This window comes from Pararge aegeria, chromosome 13 (genome assembly GCF_905163445.1).
Source record: "Pararge aegeria chromosome 13, ilParAegt1.1, whole genome shotgun sequence".
Classification (NCBI taxonomy): Eukaryota; Metazoa; Arthropoda; class Insecta; order Lepidoptera; family Nymphalidae; genus Pararge; species Pararge aegeria.
This window is the reverse complement of record NC_053192.1, coordinates 5,155,490-5,173,229: the sequence shown is the minus strand read 5'-3', so window position 1 is coordinate 5,173,229 and position 17,740 is coordinate 5,155,490. Positions and strand designations below refer to the sequence as shown.

General features: G+C 35.3%; 1 protein-coding gene across 3 annotated transcripts in view; it reads right to left on the bottom strand.

The window, feature by feature from the left end:
• LOC120628729 overlaps nt 1-17,740 on the bottom strand; it is a 261,237-nt gene that overhangs the window by 103,787 nt on the left and 139,710 nt on the right. The window contains exon 1 of one of the 3 annotated variants that reach the window (XM_039897313.1): nt 13,054-13,713. The exons of the other annotated variants lie outside the window; for them this stretch is intronic. Coding sequence (XP_039753247.1) covers nt 13,054-13,165 — 112 coding nt within the window. The 5' untranslated portion in view covers nt 13,166-13,713. Of the gene's footprint in view, nt 1-13,053; nt 13,714-17,740 lie in introns of those variants that run through there. 3 annotated transcript variants of the gene reach the window in all.

Below are 17,740 nucleotides of genomic sequence, written 5' to 3'. Positions count from 1 at the left end.
TTTCCCAGGACCAAAAGTAGCCTATATACTCCTTTTACCTTTCCTTTCAACTAACTATACGCAAATATGAATGTCGATTTGTTGCTTAGTTAGGGCGTGGAGGAAAGAAAAATTAACTTTCCATTTATAATATTAGTATAGATGTTGGGTAGGCAGTGCTAATGACGTGCACACCTCTGATGGAGAGGTAGCTTTAGGATTCCTCCCGTGAGCGGACAGCTTTATCCCCTCGCAGGTGGTTGGTAAGCAAATATAAACACAGCGTGTTTGTGCAGTGGACCGCCCGGCAGAGTCAACACGGACAGGTGAGGCGAGATCGGAAAACCTGTTGGGGCATTTTGGAAATATCGCTTAATGCCGACTTTATTTGAGTTCGATGCTCTTTAATTGACTTTTAAATTCGTAAATTAAATATCTCCGTGACCATTTTTCTAATATAACATTTTGTAGATGTTTAAATTAGAAAAAATTTAGGTAGCAACTAGCAAAAAAACTGCAAACTCACCAGCGATGACGGCGATGTGGCACGGAGCTTTTTTGGATTTTGTATTATTACCTTATATTTCAAAACCCAAGTTCAAAACCTAAGTTTGTGTTGTAATAATACGTAAAATCTGCCTTCCAAACCAGTGGTATCGGCAAATCGGTTGGTAGTGATTGTTCAGACAGACTTGCTGTCTTTAACTGCTTATAGGTCTACCTTAGAATATTGTTTTTTTTTGGTAACAACGGCAACAATGGTTCATGTGGATTAATAGCGATTTTTATTCTTTGTATTCATTGAGATTTCGTCGGAGTACACACACTTGCCGTGTGGTAACAGCAGTTCAGAATACAGTTGTCACCACCCCTTCACCCGCGGGTGTCGTAAGAGGCGACTAAGGGAATATTACGTATGACGGGCAGCAACGTCCTCCGTGCTACTAGTACCGTCTTCCAGTGAACGCCTCAATGAATACAGTTGTCCGTCAGAATCAGCCATTATGTAGTTAATAGTGATATGAACATTAAGCTATGACCCGCCTGTCCATTTGACCCGCTCGCGAGTTATGGTCGTTTTACGACCCCACAACTTACTGATTACCTTGTAAAGATTTTAGTCTTTCAATTGCGGCGCAACAAAACATACCAGTTTTATAGTGTTTTCTAAATTTCTAGATGCATGTCGGGACTTTCAAAAGTTTTCTCCCATTTTTTTATATAACTTTTACACCAGCAGGGCTAGCACAGGTAGGAGACAAAAATAATATCCCCTGATCATATCTCCTGAAAAAGGATATAATTAACGTGTCCACCTGCTAAAGTACGGGACAATGGAATAGGAAAAGTTTATCCATGTTTAATATTACACATTTATATTATACTAGCTGTTGCCCGCGACTTCGTCTGCGTTTGATTTTGTGTTTTGATGTTGTATTCCATGAAGTTGTAGTTCTAAAAAAATAAAGTATTCAGTATCGCTAAGCCTTAAATGAGGGGTTTGCTGTCCGCTGAGGAGTTCTGTCTTCTATCTCCAACCACATTCATCAGATCTACACAAAGTTTAGGCGAAATTAAACACATATTATAGCCTCTATAGTACAAAAATAATTATTTAAATCGGTTATAATTTCATACACTTTCATCCCCTTTTCCAAAGGAACCGAGCTTAATGTCGGGATAAAAAGCATCCTATATTACTTCTAACGCTTCCAAGAATATTTGTGTACAAAGTTATATGAGGATCGGTTAAGTAGTTTTTGCGTGAAAGCGTAACAAACAAACTTACATTGACATTTATAATATTAGTAGGGATTCTCACTTTTACGCCAATGCTCTGAGAGTTGATAAAGTTGTGGGAGTAGTTGAATTTATTTCATTTTTTTCGGGGAGAAAATTGGCTCCTGCCCATGTTTGCCATGCAGCGCTTGACCGTAGTTACATTTGGTGAAAAGGTTTAAGCGCCCTTGCCTATAAAATGCCTATCAACTCTTGGCAATTTATATCGTATTCATCATGTCAATCAATGAATATCCACTTCTACAGAGGTCTTTTGTAGGGAGTTCTAAATTCTAAGGTCTTGTGGTCTAAGAGACCAGTTTGATGTCATCTGTCCACCTACTCGGGGGGTTACCAACGCTAGGTTTTCTGATCGCGATTTCAACATCTTGGGATCCCAACGTCCATCGGTTCTGCGAGCTATGTGAGCCTAATCCACCGACTCCTTGAGTTATATCGGTACATCTATTTCCTGGTTCTATCACGTGGACATACTCCCAGTACACCTCTCTCCACAGAATATTTGTCAGCTTTCTTATGAGATCGATAGCGAAAACGCTTCGGAGTCATAAGAGCCAATGGCAAAACGCGAAGACATAAAAATTTTGGCTCTGAAGTATTTTTATCAAGTCACGAAGATTACGTATGGTGCTCATCCGACATGGATATGAACACTTCTGAGATGTTATTGTACATCGATAAAGAAACTGTATTGCTCTAGATTGCTTCTGACAAATCAGCAAAAGATATTGACTACTGTGAACATACAAATTAACCTCTTTTTAATTTTAATGATTGTTGGCAAAATACTTAAATCAAAACAATTAAAATTTAACATTATTATTTATGTTAAATATTTAATTAACTGAACCTGTAAAAATGTACACCGCGTTTAACAGTTACATCGACGCTTTATTTTAAGTACAAATTAATAGTATTCAAATGACCCCAGTGGTTATAAGAAGCATAAAGCTTCCTTTGCATATTAAATGAAACAATTTTAATGTCTACTTTTTTTTTTAAATGAGGGCGAAGACTTTATTTACATTTATGCGTACTGTCATAAAATATTACGTCCAATTTAATTTTTATAATTATATATTTTAGAGAAACTTGAGCTTTTATCTCCAACTATATACTAAGTAACTGTGTCATTGGTTTAGTGCCTGTGCTTATAATGTATAACAACGTAACACGAGGTCCTGGGTGTGATTCCCGGTTCGGGTAAAATTTTTTGAGTATTGAGCTTTTATGTTAAGAAGTTCCCAGTACAGTCCGGAGTTAGAAAATTAACATCCCGAGTATTGGCGAGTAGGTTTAGGTTTCAGTAACGCTTTGTAGAAGCGTTATAAAGCTAAAGGTCTAAACTAAAAATGGTTGGTATTTTTAGTTTTTTTTGAGAAAGGAGGTCATTTCAGCATTGGAAAATAATAAGCTGATTATGATAATAATAATAATATGTTTTTTATTTTTATTCAGAAAAGACGCTTTTATAAAGATTTAATATTATCATATACAGAGTTGTGGATAGTATGTATTTCTGTCTGACCTAATAATAAATAAATAATAGAATAGATTTTGAGGTGCTGGAAATAGGCGTCGGCGGTCCCGCGATTTTTTTTTAATTTCCACGCAAAACAAAGTTTCATCGCGGATGGAGTCGCGGGCAACTGCTAGTAACTTATAAGACTAGTATAGGTATGCATTTATGATCTTCTTGTGAATCTATCACGGCTATGTCAGATCAGGTTTAAGTCTTAAGGAACAAAACACACGGTAGCGGGCCTGTGTGTGAGTATGACTTTTTCATACGGGTCAAATTCAAACTCGCCTTCACACTATGTATGTTTTATGCATTAAACATAATTTTATATTATGTTTGAAGTCCAGATAACACCTGATTAAGATATCGACAGATTTAAAGGCAATAAAACCTTTTGTGTACAACTTTATGTGCGCACTAAGCGGTGTATATTATACGCTTTAAAAATATGTTATTTCGAGATAAGAGGGAATAATATAGTCATAAATATCACTAACATGGGAATCGCGCTGGTGACATTCTAACTTTCTAGCATGCTCATAATAAAAGCTTAAGTTACGAGGTATATGCAGGTAATATGGGCATTAAAATCTTGTGTCTGTAATCTTAGTACGAGATTTGCTAGCTCGTAATCGAGGAGCCGTTTTCGAGTATTTAACTCTTTATCGTCAAAGTAAAACGGATCTTATCTCACTGGTTTTAAAGTCGCAAATCTTGTACTTATGATTTTTGTTTAAAAAACGTTATGTCAAAAGCCCAAGCTTGAGAATTGTAGGAAAATTTGAGTTTTAACATTATACAAATAAGATCCACTTTACACCGATGTTCAACTATTTCCATACTCGAAAACGACTCTTCGACTGTGAGCGGGCAAATCTTGTGCTAAGATTACAGGTCAAAGGTTGAATGTGTTTGAATAAAGTAAATGTTTAATATGTTTATCACCATCAAGTTCTTATCACCATCAAGGTGTGATCAAGGATCTTTATAAGTAAAATTTAAAATAATTAAGCAAGCACGCGGTAGGTAGGGTGGGGATGGAGAGAGCTTTACTCGGATTATTTCTACGTGATGAAACCAGGAGTCGTGTAGAGGAAAGTACTTAGGGCTAACAATGGGCGGGGCACACACGGGGTACAAAATATGAAAATTATTTCATATTTCACGTAAAGTTTTAAGGTGAATCTGCTGGAGATCGAATCGATCTCGCTCCAAATTTCCATGGTAAGTTAAGACCTCTTAAGGATATTCTTTAAGAATTTGGATCATCACGCTGTCTACCGTCACCGCACTGCACGTATTATATGTATTTATAGAATAAAGTAATCTCGTTTTAGTAAATATCCTGACTCACTAACTCGTCATTGTCGGTTCAAATACCATAAACTAATAGTTACTTATTGTGAAATTTGGAAAGCAAGTTACCTTATGAGACACAGGTATTCGCTACTTACCTTTAATCGTAACTGGTTCATTATATGTTTATCTATCTGTCTGTATTTGTAATGTTCAATAATTAAAACAGATGCCTACATTGCAGTCTGCAGTTGTAACGTGTAACGACAGAAGAACGTAATAAAAAAGGTAAAAAAAAGGTTTCCTTGCTATAAATAATAAATACTCATTAAAAAGCGGGTATTTATAATACTACTTTAGCTACTATAAATAAATTAAATAATAAATAAATAAACATACTACGACAATACACACCTCACCATCTAGCCCCAAAGTAAGCGTAGCTTGTGTAATGGATACTAAGATAGCTGATGAATATCTTTATGAATACTCATAAATACTTATAATATACAGATAAACATCCAGACACTGAAAAACATTAATGTTCATCACACAATCATTTTCCAGTTGTGGGAATCGAACCCACGGCCTTGAACTCGAAAGCCCACAATTTAAATTACCAAGTTTTTCTCATAATATTATGTACAAAATCAGTTATGTTATGCTACCAGGACTGTAATATTAAAATGCAATAAATACAGCAAAACCTTCGCTACGTTCATGAGGATTGCCTTCTTATCTTAATTTATAGAATGAAGAATTTTATAATAAATCATACCAAACCCAATATTATATGTGGGTAGTTCACTTAAATACCTACTAATGAAACAGTACTGGTTTGTATTGCTCAAACAACACGTTACAAAGTGTTTTAAATCTTGTAGTTACCGCGTGGAATATGTTTCATACAAATAAAATAAAATAGAAAATCTGTATTTACTGGAATTTAGTTCTTTTGCTCTTAAAATTATAATTGTCCCTGCTACTAAGTTAATAGACCAATTTATATATTTGAAATGCATATAACAGTTTTGGAATTCGCAGGATGTACTCCGGCATCGCGCCTGAGTACTTTACTTACTAAACCACGGTTCTCATATCACAGACGCTGACATTTTATGTTTTTTATCAGCCCTCTATGACTGACTGACTGAAAGAATTTGATATTTACTACATGTGTATGTACAAATAAATAATAAAATATATATGTAGTATGAATAGTTTGAAATCACGATTGCCTTGTCGGGCTAGTGGTTGTCTTGGTACGGACTAACTACGGATTACGAAGTTTTGAGTTCGAATCCCGGGTCGGGCCAAAAATTATAGGGTATTGTGTATTTTCTGTTTATGAATTCTAAAAAAAGCCCTGAATCAAGAAATTTGCGGTGTCTAAGGCCTACCAACTAGAGCAGTGTGGTGGGTCTATGCTCTAAAACCACCTCTCCCAGCAGTGGGATGATAATAGGCTTCCGATGAAGACGATGACACATCTAGTCTACAATTTAATTATAAATTTTATTAGGTACATAACGCAAAACAGTTTTTCGTATAATTGGATAGAACTTTGCAGAATTCCATAATGTATTGTGAAATTTGGGCTTAATTTGACATACTCCGCGAAAAGCAGGAGAATCTGTATGGTGTCATTTATAATTCCTTCATTGTAATACTCCACACCAAACAGATCTTTGGCCAATGTACGCACGTTTCGCTCCGAAACCGAAGTATCCTCAGGAGATGTTGACTTTACAATGAATAATTTGTTAAGTCGTTGCATAGCAAATTAAGCTTAGTTTTCATAATTTTTCATATAATGTAAGAAATTCACCGACCTTCTTATAAGCTGTTAACCAAAGTCGTATCGTAAAAAAAAGCAACAACTCGCGATACGGTCGAGCTCGAGGCTCAAATGTCGGAGGTATCGAACCTCGGATGAGTCAACATCAGCACCGCCCCTCCCACGATCTCCGGTGACCTCTCTCACCCCGGCGACCTAAACCTAGGCCCCGACCCCGACCTTGCCCGTCGAAATTTATTCGATAATGCACTCGCGTATCAACTGAATAACAAATTAGTTATAATGACCGGGGAAAATTATCGGTGTTTCATGCAAATGGTACAATACCGGTTTTTCTTTTAATTCGTATCACGGGTCCCACGCACCGATTTGTTGTTTTAAAGTTTAACTGACACTGGGGATTGTGAACTCAGTTTTCTTACCTTTTAGAACTTACCTGTAACATAATTGTTATCCACAACGTATTGCCTAACCGAATGTACTGTATATAGTGGCGTGCAATTAATACATGCACAAAAGCACTGCCTACCCTATCATTTAGATATAGCTCGTATAAGAGGAGGATTTTTGGCATTATATGCAATTTCCTGCTGCACTGGGTTTCTTACCAGGATATGCAACTCTGGTAAGAAACCCAGTGCACCCACTTCTATATGGTACCACCACGCTGACCAAATGCGGATTGGTGTTCCAGTATTTTACCGAATACCTATTATTAATATTAAAACAAGAGACACCGATAGATACGTTGTTTTCGTATTTATGTGATTTATTTTAATATTACCATTAGATATTCGGAAAAAATACTGGGCCGATTGTAGTTCGGTTTTTGAAGCGTTCATATGTATTTTTCGACACGAAAGTAACGTCGATGACTACATTCGTTAAAGTCAGAAGAACTTATCCGGATATACTAATACCGAAAGTAAGAACTTCGTTTTAGGTCTGTTAGGTAGCGAAAAGCCGCTGGGATTTTAAGCAAAGAACAGCTTAATAACAGCCTTCAGACAACTAGTACTAATCTTCGCCGTAGGTTGGTTTTAGTTAGGAAAGTGGGATCAAACATACGCTGATTGAAGCGAAAAGCGATACAATTCTGTAGATTTCTTAGTTTTTAAGTACCAAAGAATGCATGGCTTTAGGACATTTTAATCCTCAGCACAAATAACAATAAGTGCATCCTACTTACTACTGCATTGTGCGCATGCAAAGCCTATTTACTCCGTACCTGACGACACCCTACACCGTGACCGAAGTGGCATTGTCGCGATTTCCTGCCCATTGAAAAAATTAAGAAAACCTACAGGTCAATTTTACCTGCACGTTTTTTCCCTCACTAACGGTCAGGTAGGTATAATGGGGGCGATTGTCCTTTCTGAGAAATAAGGGATGCTTTATAGCTCATTGCAAAATTAAACTGCGTGACCGTGGAATAGTTGAGAATCCTTAATTCAATGGATTAAGGTTGATTATTGTTTGTGCTCTAGTTGTGTGCTTGGTCAGTTGAAATTTGGTTTCGGTGTTAGAAACTCAGTACTGTCAAGTCGGGACATGTACGGGGGTGAAACGGGCGAAATGAGAGAAATAAGGGTGATTTTGAAAAAAAATACCTTTTTGTTGCAATTCTGTGGGAAGTGTATTCGGTTGGGGGTTTTTTAATGTTCAATGAGTTGTAAATACTTATTTAAAAATTGGTAACCTTCATAGGCTTCATTAGGTCTTTTTATGTGTAGCAAAATAGAAATGAAGACGAAAAATGTTATAAGGATCTACGTAAACTACCTACTCTTATAATATGACTTAATAAAGCGTAAAACTATATTAAGTTACTTTAAAAGGTTTTTTTAACTGATTTTTTAGAGCAAAAAAATACTTTGCTTGGTTGTTAAATACAAAGCAAAAATTCTTTTTTTTTTTTCATTAAAGCTACTTTAAAAATACTCAACTAGAGCTAATGAAATTATTAAGACTTATTCTACTAAGTCCTCTTACCGAGTGAAACTTTTTTGATTTCGTAGGTCACAATTGGGGGGCCCAGAAATTTCAAGAATTCTTGAGGAAACGGTCATTGTCATCAAATCCTTTCAAAAAGCTGGAGCTTCCTCCTCCTCTCGAACATAACATTTCTTTATTACCCGATTACAGCTACCTATGATTATCTGATCATTTTCAAGCTAGTTAAAATTGTATTTTTATATATAAAGCCAACCATAGCCAACGATAAATATAAAAAAATGTACCTATAATATCATAATCATTTTATAGATGACTTACCTACACGAAACTTTTTACAAAGTAACTTATATCCAACATATTAACTGATAGTTTAGTAAAGCTGCTAATGAATTCAATATTGCACGACTTCTAACAGCTTCGTTTACACACTGCGTTTTGTGTTACGATTTTGCGTTATCTACAGTCTCGATGTCAGAAACCGCATGACAAAAACTATGACTTAATTTCGGATTGGATCATTTATACTTGATTTGACTTTTAAATGCCGTGATCGTGGTGAACGATAATAGTTTAAATTTAAATAGGATTTGTTTTTGATGCAAAATGAAGTATGTATAGTGAACTTGTATTTATGCCTAGAAAACATCCTGATTGTAACTAATATTTATTACTATACTATTCGGTGGCCAAGAACATATAATAGATTGTATTATTAATTATACATACAACTATTAATAACTACTGAAATATATGATAATCACTTTTGAGTTTTTAATTATTGAGTTGCCTTTAATCAGAACATTAAGGTTAATGTTTTGTATAACGAAGGTGAGGAAACTTTCTTGGTGTATACGATAAAAACAACTGTTATAATAAAAAGTACAGTTTGTTTCCCTAGAAAAGTGAATGAAAAAAATGCCTGCACATAAGCGCTCATTTAACGTGGCACCCGCTATACGTACTAATCAAACTTCGCTAGATGGTTGCTACATATTACATTAAAATTGGATGTAATTACTTCACGTATTGAAATGTAATAATGTAGTATAAATGTTAAATTAACATACTTACAATCGACTTGCATCACTTATAAGTTTTATATAAGACAGTCTATGGCTTTGGCGGCTTCATGATGATTTAATAAGAAAGAAAATTAGGTGAAAGTGTACCTAATTGCCTTATTCATGCAACAAAAGGTTTGCAGTTTTGTTTTGTTTGTTTAATTAAATGATACGTCTGGTTTAATAACTACTTGCAGGGTAATGTGCATTGATGTAAGTGGTTACATAAAAAAAAAACAGCTGACTCTCTCAGTTTCGCACGTTTAACCAAAGGCATATATATATTGTTAGCCTAGCCGTTAATATTTCAGCCTACTGTTTTGTTAGCCTAGTGCTTAATATTTTGGCCCACTTTCATAGGGACTTAGCTTGATCCCCGGCACACCCCTCTAGCCATTTCGGAGTTACGTGCGTTTTTAATTGAAGCATATAAAGTGATAGTAAATTGCCTTAATGGTGAAGAGAAACATTGTGATTAAACCTGCATGCATGAAACTTCCCCATGTGTTCTCAAAGTGTGATGGCTACCAATCCAAACTTGGTTTGGTTTGTATGTAATAACCACGAAATGTTAGCTGGCGAAGTGTAACATTCTCCCTAACCTGACCTGAAACACATGTAAGCGCCCAAAACAATAAAAACAATTTTGACTATTTAAATCGGACTATAAAAATACAAAGGACAAGAGTCAAAAACAATAGAAAATAATCTGGACTATTTTAAGGGGAATATAAAAATATAAACGCTTAACAGAACTCTCCCAAATCTGGCACTTTTTCCCAAAAAGTCTTTGATCCGACCGAACAGTTTTTGTTTGCCATTAATTGGCACCACTAAGTATTTACCTTTTTGCCGTCGAGGGTAAGCCATTGTTGAAGGTCTTAAGGTTACCTGGTTTTGGGTAAAATTGTGAAAGTAGTGGCGCAGGCAATATTTAATTTTGTTGAGCTTAGTTTTACCTTTTTTTTAATTTTTTTCTTTATGTTCCTCTTTGAATAAACGCTTTCGTAATATTTTTTTATGTACCAGTTTAAATAACCGGTCTTTTCATAATGAATGTTGTTTTGGTACGGTATGTTGTGTTAAGAGAAATATGTAACAGTAATACCAAAGTTTTGATGTCATTAAATTATAGCTGAAAATTTCCAGTATACTGAAATCCGGATTAAAGTGAGACAGGTATATTGATAGCATTTAAAAGGTTTCTTTACGATATAATATGTATAGAACTTATTAATAATTATAGCTATTTATCAACTGTTGCCTCGGGTAGTTGTTAGCATGATTAACTATGGATTACGAGGTCTTGGATTCTAGGATTCACATAATTGGTCAAAAATTCGTATTGGAGTTTTCTGTAAAAAAAACTCTGTAGAAATTGGTTGTGTCCACCTTCGTGCCCCGAAAAGCTAAGTCTTATTTCTGTTTGTTAGTGGTTAAAAACCGCCAACACGCATTGGAGCAGCGTGATGGGTCTGAGCTCTAAATGATCTAAATGAGATATCCTATGAGATAAAAAGCCGATGCAGCAGTGCTATGTTAATAAGCTGAGGTTAATTACGCATCATGACACGTTGGTAATAATAAATCGGATATATCATAGCTTGATGTACGGTCCGAGAAGAGCTGGAGGAAAAACTATTTTTTACTTTAAGCTGGTATCCGCACCAGCTGAAATAATAAAAACAAGACTTTTCTCAGAAAATCAATTGACTTGATTGACAAAACACTATTTATTTTCACCCCTGTCCGGGTATCGAACCCAGAAGCATGCTGCTAAATTCACTAGGTAGTAACAGTTAAAGTAACTATAATCGAGCAATAACTTTTCAATATCAAATGTTAATGTATTAAAGAAAGCGTGGCGTGCGCCGGCCGTCGCACCGCCGTATAAAAGACATCAACGCATCGCGTGCTAACCGCGCATGCGCTAAAAAAATAGTTTTCCTGCATTTAATTCACCGAAGAGATTACTTGATCGAAACGGATTTCACTTATTTATTACTTCTGCGACCCAACTGATGCTGAGCGTATTCGCTTGATCGCCCTGGTGTTATTTATTCATTAACAGTTTGACCGCCTGTGACAACTGTGACAACTGTGGATGAACTGAACTGTTGATGGGCAGTCAAACTGTTAATGAATAAATAACACTAATTGTCCAAAACAACACTGGCACTCTAATTTTTTTATTTTTTATTATTATTTAACTACCAGATAGTACTTAACTACATTCTTAAAGTGATGATACCGACGTAGCGAGTTGAGACGGTAGCGAGTTACCAATATGGGGTATCATGGTAGTTATTATATTATGATAGTTTCTAGCCATGGCTGGAGCCTCTCTCTAAACCGGAACAGGGAAACTATTGAAATAATAAATTTTCCCTGGCGAGGATAGAACTCGGGAGTATGCACTTATAATCACAGCGCTCACCACTGTGCCAGGAAGATCGTCTAATTCTAATATTCTGGTTATAACCATACAAGTTCTACAGCTCTGGGTTGGCCTAAGATTGGTCGTTCAAATTTCTCAATCGGAGGCGGTCGGCTGCAGCTTCCTTCTTGTACAAACTTCGAAAACCCTTATTTTTCTTTCAACTCTGTACCTCCACCAACTCCTATATAGTTCTTGGCCTCCATGCCCTTCAAATTTGCCACTCATAAACTTCTTTAGTACTCCCGCAGCCTAATAGTCCCATAATGGTAAAGATTTAACAGATATAAGATAAATCTTTTTTAACGATAATAGAAATTGACACTCGCATTATTTTCCTGATAATTTTGCTCAACTATCTTGCCTGTCTTTACATAACGAAGAAAATTGTAGGTAACCAACGTGAGTAAAACCTATCTTAAGATAAGATATAAAAAGCAGTTTCAAAAGTCAGAATAGTGTGCTATTAAAAGCATGCTATATGTCAAAAACCAAATACTAAGCAAACGGGGTCGGGCTCAGCTTTAGGCTGGTACGGTGAATTTTAACAAAAAAAAAAAACCCAATACGTTTTATTTTTGGCCGACCCCGGAATCGAACCTAAGACCACATGAGCCACCGTTGGATATGCCAACCACTATACAAACTAGACAGATTAATTTAGTTTTATTAAATTACGTTTATCGAAAGAAAGCATTTAACCCATAGCTCACTCGCTACTAAAGACATCAACGCGTAAAATGCGAATAGTGCGTGCAGTGTATAATTGTTTTCTGCATTATATGAACAGATATTTTTACTCAATTAAAATTGATTTTACCTAAATGTATCCTTAATTTACTTTCGATAACTGGCATACCTAAAGAAAATTGTAATTGTCTTCTCATCCATCCTGAGTACAAAAAAATATCTATCAAAACGTCTTGATTAACTAAGAAAAAATTTTATGCGTTGAAAGTAAGTGAAATCAAATTTATAACCGTATAAGGCTTTAAGAGATTTTTAATTTTTTCATCTTTTCTATAATTGTTCCAAGTACACAATCGATGCCTTAATGATTTTTATTACGGTAAACAAGTACATAGGTTTAAAGACCGTAAGTGAAGTGGCAGGTATATCAGGGTTGTTGGGCAAACTATAGATAAGCTACTCGTATTTTTGTATATACTGTATTACATAAATAAAAAGATTACGTTTAACTTACGGTCGTCTAACTCCTCGTCATAATCCGAGAAACACCTGTCCTCCTCTTTAAGCGGCTGGTTGTCAGGCTGCTGATAGAATCGCTCCGATTTTATATACATCTTCAAGTACATCACTAATACTTTGCACAATATTCAACCAAACTGTTCAAGTTATGCTTTCGCATACAAAACTATAATCTAATATTGTCACTTTTAAGCAACTAACAGTTCAACTTTAAAATATCTCATATTTCAGAGTTCAATTTTATTAAATTCTAAAGTAGACATATTATTTTTAACAGCGTCTAAAAACCACATAAATTCCACCACAAAAATCAATGTATACTAAGAAGTTCACAGATAAATCCTTTGTTTTTAAAGTTTATTTTAAATACTAACACACAAAAAGTAAATGCAGTAAGGGCATTTGTTAGTTAAGAAAAACAGTTTCAGAGTCAGATGCACTTTTAATTGGAGCACTAGGCAAACATAAACGAAAAATAGTTCTACATTTGTTTCAACAACCAAACACAAACACGTGACCGTACTAGGAAAACACGAGTGGTGCAAAGGACACGACAAAGTGACAAACGCGCGGGTTCAAAGTGTAAACTCGATACACATGGTACATAACCCGTAAGGTGTAATTTCCACACAGTAAACACGCGCGGCCGTGGCAAGCTGCGCCGGCGCACTGCCGACCTGAGTTATCACAGAGTACAAAAACTTCAGGTAGTGAGCGACTTAACGCTGCCTCCCGGCGAATTGATATTCATTATGTTTGGGATTGCTTGGGACCTTTGAGGTGTCATTTTGGATGTTTTTTTTAGTAATATTGCATCGACACGTGGTATTTTTGTGAACTTTGGGCATCGTGTTCACAGTTAGGAATTTAAAGTTTGATAATATCATAGAATATATATTATATCAGTTGCCATAATTAGGCATACCATTAAGAATTGAGATTTGATCAGGTGATTATAGAATGTTGTTGCATGACATGAGATCGTGGGATGGTATTTCAAATACAGTACCTATATGAATTGTTTTAGTCAAGAATGTAATACCTACTCGTATGTAAAGACTATTTACTGCATCAGTAGCCTTAATTTTTGGAAAAAAAAATTATGGGCGATTTAACAATTACATCTGGTAATTGATAAATAACTCCATTCAACTCTTTTATGCCCTTTCAAATAAGCTTAAAAAATGGTAGAAGTATGCGTCTGAAACAAATGTTTCCTGTACTTCATAAATACCTATCTTCTTTAATAGAATAAAGGAAAATAATTATACATGTACGAAATATGAGAGGAGATTAGTTATTTTTTTAAAATATAAAATAAACAAGAAAAATAAAAAACATCAAATCATCTGTAGCCAAAAGCTCTTGTTTAGTTTTAAAAAGAGACTGCAAGTGGGTGGATATAATTTTGCTTTCTTTTTTGTATATTAATTATAAACTTTGGATGTCGTAGTAAAACTACGAGTTATTTTACTAAACTGACATTAAAAAAAAACATAATAAGAACATGTTAACAGTAAATACTTTTTCAGCCCGACAATTTGTGTCAGTAAGGACGTACTTTTTGCATGGTTTCGAATAGTTCATTGTAGGTGTTGTAAAAATATAACCTGCCCAAGCATTTCCTTTTCCTGAATGCTTATTAAAGAAAATTAAATTAAAATAACAGTCGCGATCAATATTCATGCGAAGTATTAAACAGTTATAACGGCCCAATTGAGCGCTCGTTGGAATTAAATTAAAATATTCAATGATTATTGCATGTCAGTAATTATCATTGGCTGGATGTTGTCGTTTCCAATCAATTATCACGCGACGGGGTAACTGAGGTCACTCAGGATAAGGTTTAGTTCACATACGCGAGGTTATCTTTATGTCTGTGTTATAACTAACTCACCTGTATAAGTTCAATGCAATTCTTCTATATTCCAACAGTTTTTTCGGGTTCTTTCCAGATAGTTTATTGAATAGTTATAACTATCTATCCTACGATGAATTAATAGTCATCAATCAATTCAGAGTATCGGGATTAAGCTATAACCTGTAATATATTTGCACGAGTCTTGTGACAGTTATCAAAATCACGCCAATTAAGGGCCGTATTTTACGACGGTGAAAGTACGCAAGTCAAATATCTTATATTTACAAGAATAAATATTTAACGTGCTGCTTGTGTTTGATTCTGTTTATTTACAATAGATTTATAACGATTTCTAAGGTTGATGATTTCTATACAAAAACGGTTAGCAAAATTATAACACCAACTTGCAGTTTGTGTTGAAAAAAAGAAATTTAAAGCTTTTGGCTACAGGTGGTTTTGATGTTATTTTTTCTTTTGAGTATTTTATATTTATTTACATGTATAATTATTTATCGAGATTTGAATTATTGTAACCAATTCATTTACATATTAACAATATATTGATAATTACGATAACAATTCCTATAAACATATCTGTATGTTATTTTGTCAGCCGTCACAGAACGTGAAAAAGACGCAGTAATGTTGTCGTAAATTCCTCTTGTCGTAAGTTTTTTCCACTAAATAATAATGTATAATAATAAAAAATCGGTTGACGAAACTTGTGACGTTTTTTTTACCTAAATTCATAAAAAAGGTTTGTCTAGAAAATGATGTACATCAGTGGCAAGCAAAAGTGCTAAGGTTAATTGAAAACAAGAAATTAAAGATTTGAGTGATGGCTTGCTTTAGATCTTATCACCCGTAGATTTCCTAGCAAAATAAAAGTGTATCTAGCCTGTGTAGTACACGAGCATTATGAAGATTTCAATATGATAAGAACGCTTTAAAAACCTTTTAACTCTTTTGGACTCAGCCTTACCTATTTACTTACAACGCGCTATCCAATAATTTTGAAAAATACATTTTGTTATTCACGCGACCACCTGGTGGCTGGGGAGTGTTTTTTGGGGATCCGTGGGAGAATTATAGTTGACAACTATAATTTCACATGTTTTTTTTCATTTGATATTATAGTGCCTTTTGCACATAATTTGTTTAGTATTAGAATTTTTACCATGTATGTAGTTTAGTTTGCAATATTTTTATGTAGGTAGAAATTTTTATTGCCGCACCAACCCAAAGCCAAATCGCCAAAGGTTGTCTGGGAGAGATCGCTTTAGCGATAAAACCGCCTTTGCACACCTTTGTTTTTGTGAGTGCAATAAAGAATTTAATAATAGTAATAATAATTTATGTTAAATTAAGTGTTCCTGTGTGTGTTTCCTTTATTATGTAATAAAGTTTTTTAAATAAATAAACAACTAATATCCGTCCGCCACGTTTAAATCCCTACTTATCATCACCATCAGCTCAAGTGCATCCACCTAGTCGCTTCGCTTCACCTAGTTGGAAGACGTGCGACACTCCGTTTACCGATACGCGGTCTTTGGACCTTGGACCTTTCGACTCCATCGTCCATCGGTCCTCCGACAAACATGACCCTAAGGGCTATGTCAGTCACTTTCCTTCTTTTTAATCTGTTCTTTTACAACTATATTCTGTGGTACACAATAAACTATTGCTTCATCATTTCAACCAATTGTCTTTTGTAGGGAGTTCCACAATCCACGGTCCTGAGCCGCTTGCCTCCAGCGGCGCCCAGCGACTCGACTGATGTCATCTGCCCACCGCGTTGGGGGGCGACCTACGCTGCGTTTACCGCAGCGTATATTGTATAGGTAACATTAATTTCTACGGAACCTCATTCGTTCACCTTTATACTTCGGTAACACAGGTATAAAGCTCGTCATTTACTTAAAGAGTAATTCAATAAATGTCATATAATGTTCTTTAGAATATTTCGTGGTGTATTTGAAAATGGTTGAGCCTAATAACATTTTAGTTAAAAGTAACTGATCAGTGTTAATTTAGTTAGCATACGATTGCTATTTATGCCCACCGTAGGGCAGAGGCCGACTGTTCTATTAATAATCATTTTAATTTTATTTAGTTTCGCCGCGGGACCTGCTTGCTTTTGGGGATGCCATGAGCGATGCGAGAACATTTTATCTAGCAAATGTTCTGTACAGTTTATAATTCTGTAGCGGAACTTTTAAGGATATTATACTTATAATTTCGTTATGTGTTATTTTTTTTGTTTTTTTTTCCAACGATTTTATGCCAAATTACAATTACAATATGACGCTTTGTCAATCTTCTGTGCACTTGTAATTGACGTGTTATTGTGTGTGTGCTATATTTAAAAGCATGTTGTTTGTCATCATCATATCAACCCATTAGCGGCCCTCTACAAGGCACTTGTCTCTTTCTACAATAAGGAGGGGTTAAGGCCGTAATCCACCGTGCTGGTCCAGTGCGGATTGGAAAACTCCACACACCTTTAATAACAGTATGGAGGACTCTCAGGTTTTCTTACGATGTTTTCCTTCACCGTTGAAGCGAGTGGTATTATGATTGCTTAGAACGCACATTACTTAGAAAAGTTAGACGAGCGAGCTGGGATTCGAACTCGGCCCCCCTAAAGGGAAGTCGAAGTTCTACCCACTGAGCTATCACCGCTTCGATGTTGTTAATGCTCTTAATAAATAAATAAATATAGAACACTCTTGCGAAATATGACACTATTAGTTACTTAGGGAAAAAAATAGCCAAAAACTGTTACTGTTTTAAAGTTAATACGATACTGCGTAAAGGTTTG